The 9429-nt window shown below is 54.6% G+C and overlaps 2 protein-coding genes across 2 annotated transcripts; both read right to left on the minus strand.

Moving 5' to 3' along the window:
- Positions 1 to 214: 214 nt before the first annotated feature.
- Positions 215 to 3351, minus strand: LOC112131491 (heat shock transcription factor, X-linked). Its single transcript, XM_054545169.1, has 2 exons — positions 1827 to 3351; positions 215 to 989 (listed from the first exon to the last, which is right to left on the minus strand). Exons 1-2 carry the CDS (start codon positions 2388 to 2390, stop codon positions 282 to 284), a joined length of 1272 nt encoding a protein of 423 aa, XP_054401144.1. The 5' UTR covers positions 2391 to 3351; the 3' UTR covers positions 215 to 281.
- A 461-nt stretch (positions 3352 to 3812) lies between these two features.
- LOC129053092 (transmembrane protein 185A-like) lies at positions 3813 to 8175 on the minus strand. The gene is made up of 3 exons (XM_054545170.2): positions 8000 to 8175; positions 7252 to 7375; positions 3813 to 5963 (listed from the first exon to the last, which is right to left on the minus strand). Exons 1-3 carry the CDS (start codon positions 8147 to 8149, stop codon positions 5719 to 5721), a joined length of 519 nt encoding a protein of 172 aa, XP_054401145.1. The 5' UTR covers positions 8150 to 8175; the 3' UTR covers positions 3813 to 5718.
- Between the last annotated feature and the right edge of the window lie 1254 nt (positions 8176 to 9429).

The raw sequence follows: 9429 nt of genomic DNA on the forward strand, positions 1-9429 counted from the left end.
CTGCGCCCGGCCGGCTCCAGGTAATTTTTAATGAGCAGAGGCAGGATGTCTGAGGGGCTTCCTAAAACCCAGCACCTGCTCGAGTATCTCCTGGGCACTTTTCCAGGGAGGCGTGTTAGGCTGAAGCCTCTATCATGCAAGCCAAAGATGTCGGAGGGGGGTACTCAACTGCAAAGAAAGAAAAAGGACGGAGACCACGAAGACTTTTTTGTGCAGTCAGAAAATTACTCATTCTCTGACACATTTATTGACCAGCACATATTCTGCCCAAATGCTCGCCTCTATGTGCTCTGGTCTGCGTAGTCTGGGTACGCCTGGGGCCCATCGCTAGCTGGCATGTACTGTGACGTGTGGTGGCTGTGGGGGCAATGGTGGTGCAGAGCTGGGGGATGGGGGAACATGGCCATGGAGGCAGCAGGCTGTGCAGTCCCAGCAGCCACTAGGGTCACCGGTACCCAGAGATGGCAAAAGGGCAGCACGCCGGGTGCAGGAAGTCCTGTGGTGTCCATGACAAGGGTACTAGGGGAAGCTGTGGGAAGGGCCACCACAGGCCCATAAGAATTCATCTGAGTGGGAGATCCAGGGACATAGAGGAAGGGCAGCGCTGCAGGCTCAGGGACAGCGGCCACCAGAGTGACGTGAGCCTGGCTGCCCTCTGACCACTCGCCGGCCGGCTGGGTCGCTGGAGCGTTGTCACTCGCCACGGTGGGATCGGGCACCGTCACAGGAGTTGCTGGTGGAGCAGAGCCACTCCTGATGTGGGTGTTGGGACCGGCCGGTTCCTGGTGTTGTGGTGTGACCTGGTCATTCTCATTCGGAGACGTGTGATCTTGTTGCTCAGGGTCTGCTGGTGCCAGACAGGATCCAGCAGCTTCTGGCTCGTCCTCTTCCTGATGTCTGGGTGCAGACTTGACGCCCACTCTTCTCTTCATCCTCACGAGGAGGTGAGGGGCGTCTCTTTGAAAGTAAGGATGGCAGTAGAACTCTAACTGTAAGTCAAAGTTTAAATAAACAAAAGGAAACTGCAAGTCACAAGGATGGACTACAACTACCAACCATCTACGCCCCTGTGCAAGAGAACTCTACTGGCCCAGGAGGCCTTTCTGGAAAAGGTCCCAGTCCCCAAAGGAAGCTGGCGACTCGCGTTCACATCGTCAAGGTTTACCAAGTTGTGGCGGGCCTTTCCGTCTTGGAAAAAGCCTCAAAATGGCAGATTAGGGTGTCCACGGCCGGTGGAAAGGGTCTTTGAAGTTGCAGACCAGGAGGGAAGAAGATTCTGGGCCTCCCCCATGCAGTGGCAGCTGGCAACAGAATGCACCCCGGCTGGGCTGGAGGCCCTGGGCACTGGCTCTTCCACACCAGGGGCCCACCTACTAAGGGCAGCAGGAGCATCTGCACCTCCTGCGCCAGGCGCCCTTCAGCGCTTCAACTTGAGCACTTCTCCAGACACCAGCTAGGGTGACAGTGGTACAAATACCAGACTCCCCTGGCCTGCTCACCTCACAGGGTGAAGCGCTATGGAGTCAGCGGGACACAGCCACCACCAGACGACATGACTGGCCCCAGGCAGGAGGACATGCAGATACGGCTACTTAGCACCTGTGATATTTTACACACTCGAGAGGGGCCGGCACCATTCTCAGCCCTCTCCCCACATTCACTTTTAGTTCATGTCACCTCCACCCAGAGGGGGACACAGGCCCACAGCGATGGCCCCACACCCTGCCTGAGGTCACCCACTTCCCAGGAGGCAGTCTTGGGACTTCCACCCGACCAGGCCCCAGAGCCCACCGACTTAACCCCTCCAGAGGCTTGTTGTTCATTACCTTATTCAAGATGGAGCCCAGCCTTTTTGCGGAGACAATGCGGGTGAAGGTCCTGAAAGTGCATTGACGCCGTTTTCGGAAGCCGTACAAGTTTAGCTGGCGGAAGAAGCTGGTTATCGAATTTGTGGCAAACACTTTGTGTGCGACGTCCCTTTTGAGAATCTCCTTTTCAAAGAGTTTTTGATTGATCACTATACAAGCCCCACTGTCATCCCACCAGATGGACAAAAACTGGTTGCTGCTGACCAGTCTCCACAGTTTCTGCGGAAAGGGGAGGGAGAGGAGATTATCTTCTCCCTGGGGCGGGTCGTCACCGTCAGGGTGTGGCCTTCTGAACGAAGCTTCCTGGGCCAGAGGTTGGAAAGCGATTTCTTCTGTCAGCAGCCTGAAGTTAGGGCTCCCAGTGGACACTGGGTCATCCCAGGCAGGGGAAGGATCTGCTGGGTGAAGGTAGGTCTCTGAGTGCAATTGGGGAGGAAAAGGCACCCTTTCCAAGCCATGACCCTGTCCTCTCGAATGTCTTTCCTCACAGCGAGCCATACTCAATGATGGCTTGTTCTCCATCTGGCAAACTTGCTAGTGCAGTGTGGCCAGCAGCACCCCTTGGCAGTCATGTAACCAGCCCCACGACATCATAAAGGGGCTCTGACTGCGGGGGGTGGGGGGGGGTGGCATCTCCACACACCCAGCAAGTTATGTAATAAAGGGCCAAGGCAGACAAGTAGCTGCCCATCTGCATGTGCACATTCTGGTCCTCACAGTCATTTCAATGGGAAAGATGACACTAGTGCACAAGAGTGCCGAGGGGCCCTGCCACACCTTAGATGCAGACCTGGAGCAGTCCCCTTGTCCTAGAGCTCCTGAGCCAGACAGAACTACAGCAAAGCCCTGGCTCAGGAAGGTCAGAGCTCACCGTCTGAGTCATGGGCCCACAGACCCCAGCACATGACTGACACTTTGAAGCACAGAACAAAGGGTAGGACGGTGCCCATGGGTCAGGCTGTAGCCACGCCACCCTTTCCACCCTGTCCTAGCCAGAGGCAGCAATGTGCTCCATACAGATCCTCCTAACACATCCACACTATCGGTCCCCAGCACGCAGATGCCCGACAGCCACTCAGGCAAATGGCTTAGCTGACTGCCCCACCACACACCGTCGCCATGCAGTCCAGTGGGGAGTCGGAGGCAGCCTTCTTCCTGCCTCTCCTCGGCCTGCACGTGTCCTCCCACCAAGCAGAGACACCCTTCTACACCCCGGGTCTCTGCGGTCACGTCGTGGTGGGGCATGCAGCTGTTGGCCTTCCAACATGTTTTGTTTTCCTTGGCCAGTGTCTCCAGAGAAACGCACGTGGGTTTGTGTCCAGCGGTCCATCTCTGCAACAGTTGTTCCTTTGGGATTGGATGCTAGGAGGTCACGGGAGAGGTGTCCATCCAAAGCAGTGTCTGTGTCACACACTGTCCCCACACACAGGGCCACCTCTGCACAGACTCCCCCGACTCGATTCTGGGCACAGAGCTCAGTGACCCTCCAGAGACTGCCACGAACCGGTGATGCCTCCACGCTTGAGACATCCTGACCGCAGGGCCCAAGACGCACTGGCTCAGGGGGTGACAGTGAGGGGTCTGCAAACAGACTGCTGATGCTGGTGTCTCAACCTGGCCGCTGCCGAGCTGTGTGACTTGGGCACGTCACTTAACCTCTCTCGGCCTCTGTCTCCTCCCGGGGATAAGAGTAGTAGCACCTGCTTCCCGGGGCTGTGAGGATCCAGTGGGACGTATAGGAACCAGCAAGGCACCGGCAGTTGGGTCACAGCTACTGTTGTCACTTCACAAGGCATTTTCTTGAACAGCAAGTCGGAAATCTCATGAGCCTAGGGCAGAATCCACCTGTGGCCTCTGGTTACAACCCACAGGACTGAAAATCCTTCCAGCCACAGCAACTGGTGGATTTCCTGGTCAATTGCCGCAAGTCATGAGCTGAACCCCACTTGAGTTTCAGTTCAGGCAGAACTCTAGAGACGGCCAGGGCGAGCTAGACAGCAATTGCAGAGCCTTTTGTTGCAGCGTGAGCAGTCCTCAGCTGTTGACATCACTGGGGAGCAAACCAGGACCAGGAGCGGTAAAAGGACAGTGTCTGCTGCAGATTGTCGTAGCACCCAAGGAACAGTCCAGAAAGCCTCCTAAGCAGTAACAAGTGTGGCATGGTGTAGCCCAGCCAACAGTGGCATCTGCGAGGCGTCCCCTCCTTCCTGCAACTACCCCGTATACCCTGGGACCTGTGCACTGAAGGACTCATTCTAAAGGCTGTGCCCCTGCAGCCGCCAGCCTCACTCGGCTGCCTGTGCCAGCTAGAGATTTCTTTCCTCTGAGGCTGGCTGAGAGGACCATTCCAGTTTCCTGGGCCATCCAGCAAATAAGATACACATCATGCACGTGTAAAACGAGGAACCGGTTTATTGAACAGCTTAAGAGAGCAAAAATAGTGGCTTTCACTACATTTTTTACACACTGAGCAGGAAAGGCTAAGCCATCCCGTTCCCCCGTACCCCAAAGAGAACAGGGCTTGCTGGAGGCCAGTGCCAGGGGCGGAGTCGTGTTCGCAGCAGACTTGAATTAACCCCATGTAGGCCGGCGAGCAGTTGCCCGCGTGAAAACGCCACACTCTTCTCCTGGCTGAGACGATCAAAGCTCTTTTTTTTACCCTCTTTTCAGCAAAGTACCTATTTGTTTTCAGGCAGGAGGATGTTAAACTTGCAGCCTCTGACACACGGCGGAACCTGCAGTGCTTGGAGAAACGGCACGCACATGTGAAAACATCGTGCCTACCCCAAAGCCTTCTTGTTGCTGGCAGGAGGGAAGCTTGAGACTTTCCCACGCATAGTCGTCACCCGCGTGGCCGTTTCTGCCCTCAGCAACATTCTCTAGTGTTCCGGCTTCAAGCAGCGCTTGTCAGGTTTGAAGCTAGCCACTATTCTGAGAACGTCAGAAAAGCATGGACCATCTCTTGCTTGGCATTGCTGTTCTGGCAGTAGCAGCTACTACGTACCTGCACGAGTTCCAGAGCAGAAGTGGCAATGTCCCATGAAGGCGTGGCACTCCACTGGGGCAGGGTGGGTGTGCCACGGGCGTCCACTTCTGCAGCAGAAGGCATGTGCCTACAGCACAAGCTTGTAAAAAAAATACTTGAACAGAATATGCTGTACAGGACTAGGGGTTAACACCGCATATGAAGATGCTAAAACATTTGTATAAATACTCTGTATACAAGCATGGAGTCACTCCCGTAGAAAGGGCTCATCGGTGAGGCTATGAAAAACTGCTGTCAGCATGCCCAAAGAGAAACTACTTCCACAGTAGGAACAGAAAAAAGGACTGTGCTGTGTCTAAACACGTGGTGCATCAGAGACATAGTTACAGTTCCTACTGACTGCCCCAGCCACGACCTGGGAGTGCTGAGGACCTGGGAGTGCTGAGCGAGCTGCAGGAGGTCAGCCCTGTGGAGAAATACATTTCTAAACAATACTTTTGATTGGGATTTCAGCACCGTGTAGACAGATGTTCCTTCCGGGGGCCTGGCAAGCAGCCATCCCCCAGTGGGTCTGACGGGGAAGAGGGGTACCTGGAGCCCCTCCCAGACAGATGGAAATCCCACCCCTGTTCTCACACTCTTCCTGGCATCCGCATCTGCTGGCACACAGCCCCGTCACCTGCCACTTCCACGTCCCGTCGTGGTGAGTGGCTGATAGGCGCTGGATGCAAACAAGGCATGAGATGGACGTACCTGGAAACCCAGCTCCAGTTCTGGTTCTGGTCTGCGGGGTGAACGAGGAGGCAGAGGAAGGCGGAGAGAGTGTGTCCCAGTCCACTTAAGCTCTGTCCCCGGAAGTGGCATCTAATCTGGCATTTCGATATTTAATTTGGGAGGTGGGAGCACATACTTCCCAGGACTCTGGGTAATGACCACTCTGGCCTTCTTTCGAAACATGGGTGCGATTTTAGGAGGCTCCGGAACTGGGGTCTCCTCGGTTTCTTCATTATCTTCGTGATGGAGCTCATAGGAAATGTTTCCATATTCTCGTAGAAATGGGAAGATTTCAAGCAGAAACTGACAGAAATCTTTGCGGATACCAAACCACCCTGAAAAATAAGAATGTTTTATTTCACACACGAGGCTCAACTGACCTTCCTGTTAACTTTCTTTCCATAACAAGAAGTTTCACTCCTACAATGTCATAACATACTTTATCCAGACTCCTGAGTCACAAAGCCTGAACAGGGCTTGAGTACCCAAAATGGGGAAGAAGTGCAAATGCTAGCTCTGTGGTGCTCGGAGTGGGGTTCCCGGACCGGCAGGGACAGCGTCCCCGGGGCTTAGTTAGGGATGCCATTCTCCGGCCCCAGCCCAGACCTCCAGAAACTGAGTCGGGCTAGGGTGGGCTCCAGCGGTCCCCTTTTCCTGGCCCTTTTGGGATTCTGCTGGGTGCCCAAGTTTCAGAACTATTGCTCTAGTGAGTCTCAAAATATCTGTGGTGAGTAGACTATGGTGTCTTCCGCTAATCTTCTCCAGCCAGGATAAGCTCATGGATGACAGTGCAACCCAAGAACAAGATTTCTGTCACCCTCTAGAATCCGCGAGGGCGGTAGTCATGCGTGGGTCCTGGGCAGGAGGGGGCCTGAACTCATGGAGCCACCTTAAAGCCACTTTCCCAGTCCCGCTATTCCTCTCTGTAGGCTACTGGAGTGTCAGCTCTGTGCAAGCCCTCCCTGCTCCCGGGGGGCGCAGAGGCACAAACAGCAAGCATAGCCTGGGCTGCTGGGCTGCAGTGAGGCCCTGCCCCCATACCCACTGGCTTTCGGAAGGGCAATGCTCTGGGCTTCCATGCCATGGAGCTCACAGCCTTGCCAGGAAGGCACCCTCTGCAGAGATCATTTTGGAAGTGTCTGCCTCAGCAAGCAGGTGGAGGGGAATAGAGTGTTAGCAAGGCAAGATAGGCAAGACTCGGGTGATGGCAGCAAGGATATGGGGGAGGCAGAGGGGCCAACAGGGACCTAGGATGAATCCCAGGTTTGGGTGGGAGATGTGGATTTTCCATCAAACCCTCCCGGGCCTGGGAAGAATCTGTCTTGATCCCCATTTTGCAGAGGAGGGAACGGGATCTCTGAGAGGTTGCCTGCCTTGTCTGGTTCTACCTCAAATGGCAATGTGCACTGCGAGAAAAGTCCCGGTGCAGGCCAGCAGAACACCAGAGTTATGGCATGCCCTTCCCTTAGAAGGTCCCAGAATTTCCTCAGCCCTCACTTTCCCACACAAACTTCTAAATTGGGGCCCTCGGGGACTCATCCCTTCCTAGACTTCTATCCGCCCCCCACCCCCTGGTCCCACCCCAGACACACACCAAGGACTTCTGAAATGTTGAGTACATACAGTGGTTTCCTCCCTTCTGTCCAAATGTGGTTGCCATCAGCGTGATCAAGGAGAGCCAAAGGGGCACAAAGATCGGGATGCAGGAGAAGGCGTTGTGGCCATCCAGTTTGTGCACCAGCAGAATCTAAAGAAAGAGACATAGTCCCGGTAGAGCCAGCACCAAAAATGGACAGAGGCGGAAGCCAGACCTCATTAGGCAGTTCCTCCCCACCACCCCACCCCCGCGTGTGCTCCCACGAAAGGGAACATCAGCACCGCCAGAAAAAGGCAGGAAACCACCTATCACTGGGGAAAGCTCGAAATGAGCTTTTATGTCCCTCTTCAGAGCTCGGCAATAGCCTATCCACTTGAAAAGTTCCCAATGCCAGCAGTTTTATGGCAAACTCCTCCCGGTGTTTGTTCTAAGGAGTCAACGGCTCCCATTCGAGAATTCTCCACGTGACTCCAATACACAAATCTGACATCCAACTCTGCTTTTCCAAAAGTGGAAACTGGAGCCATACAGAGGCACCATGGCTAAAAAGGTGCAGTCTTCTCCCTGCCAGCCCCACGCGCTGTCCCCAAGAGAAAGGAAGGATGCTCTCCTTTCACCGAAGCTCCCTCTCGGAGACGGCCGTGTTCTCTCCCTTCTCCTGGAGTGGGCTCACTGTGAGCTCAAGGGACAGAGGCTGCCTTTCTAGGGGTGCAGAATCCTGTCAGGGGAAGCGCAAGCTTCAGGGGCTGAAGAGGCTTCCCGTAGAATGCTTACCTCAAATGTAAGAAAGGGCACGATGATGGTCATCCAGCTCAGGGCCATGGCTATATGTGTCCTGCGCTGCTCCGCAATCACATCCACAGAGCGCAAGAACAAGACGGACCACACGATGTAGTAGAGGACCACCAGGCACAGAAAGGACATGAGAATCCACAGCGGGACACACACAACCTGGGGGTGGGTGAGAGAACAGCGAGAGAAAGTCTCTTTGGAGCTTCCAACCTGGCCTCTGATGGAAGGCATCTTTAGCACCTTGCTGTTAAGGCGGTCCTTCCCGTGAGCCGAATAAGGACCATTCCATCTCCCAGGACTGCTGGGAGCATCGCTCAGGACTGAAAAGGTATGGTATGTTCACTATGGGGCCTGCTGCCACCAAGGGACACACACACTCAGTGAGTCATCAGTCCCTCTTCCTTTGGGTGACAGCCAGCCCTGCATCTGGCTCCGCAGCCTCTACTCTTCCAGAGGCCCGCCCTCCCACACTGTCTCAGGCTCCCCTAGGTTCTGCTGCCATCACAGCTTCCCGGGAAACGGGACACAGCTGTCACCCTGTGCACACACACAAGATCTCACCCCAACAGACTCTCTTCACAGGCAACATTCCCACAACCTGCTGGGGGTACTTTGGCAACACAAATGGGAACGGGCTCCCCAGAAAGTGTGGCTGCCTGGGCTCCTAAGGATCCCTAACCTCACCCCTACCAAGTTAGTGAACTTGGCGGGTTGATGCTGGATACAGGTTGATGCTGGATACGTAGTGCTGCCGGGTCCCCGCCTCCGTGACAAGGGGGCATTCCAAGTATATCGCTGTCGTACCAGGTAGACCTTGTCTCATCCACACACAAGCCCAGAGGATGAGTTCTGGGGGCGCCACTTGGCCAGGCTCCCCTGTGACACGTCTTTGCCCTCCTGCCCTGCCCCCTGGGACGACACTCCTCCGTTCTCCCTTTTTATTAATTATCTATCATACAGTAGGAAAAGTGACTGTCTTCCTTTGGTGTGATTTCCCTCTTCACACAAGTGTAGATTCGCACAGCCGTAGACAGGATGCAGAAGAGGTCTGTCACCCTGCAAAACTCTCCGTGCTGTCCCTTCACTATCACACCGTCCCACCATTAGCCCCGGCAAACACTGATCTGTTCTCCGTCACTGTACTTTTGTCTCTGCTGGAACTTTATGTAGATGGCATCGCGAGACAAGTAACCTGTTGAGACTGGCTTCCCGCCATCCACATAATGTCTGTAATGAGATTTGTCCAAGTTGTTCCCTCCCAGTATCCACAGGTCGTTCCCTCTCAGTTCTGAGTGGTATTCCATTGTATGGATGCCTACAGTTTATCTGACTGTCTGCTGAGGGTGGTTTTTGAAAACCAAACAAGGCCGCTATCCAAAATGCAAACAAGACTGCTACAAACACTGGTGTGT

Source organism: Pongo abelii, chromosome X, assembly GCF_028885655.2.
Source record: "Pongo abelii isolate AG06213 chromosome X, NHGRI_mPonAbe1-v2.0_pri, whole genome shotgun sequence".
NCBI lineage: Eukaryota > Metazoa > Chordata > Mammalia > Primates > Hominidae > Pongo > Pongo abelii.

What these genes read in the sequence shown, in the direction of transcription:
- LOC112131491 (XM_054545169.1), bottom strand. Translation starts at nt 2,390, where the DNA reads ATGGAGAACAAGCCATCATTGAGTATGGCTCGCTGTGAGGAAAGACAT. An exon ending in TGGGCTCCATCTTGAATAAG is followed by an intron (nt 990 to 1,826) that starts GTAATGAACAAC and finishes TTTGACTTACAG; the next exon opens with TTAGAGTTCTACTGCCATCC.
- LOC129053092 (XM_054545170.2), bottom strand. Translation starts at nt 8,149, where the DNA reads ATGTCCTTTCTGTGCCTGGTGGTCCTCTACTACATCGTGTGGTCCGTC. An exon ending in TGCCCTTTCTTACATTTGAG is followed by an intron (nt 7,376 to 7,999) that starts GTAAGCATTCTA and finishes CTCTTTCTTTAG; the next exon opens with ATTCTGCTGGTGCACAAACT. An exon ending in ACAGAAGGGAGGAAACCACT is followed by an intron (nt 5,964 to 7,251) that starts GTATGTACTCAA and finishes CTTATTTTTCAG; the next exon opens with GGTGGTTTGGTATCCGCAAA.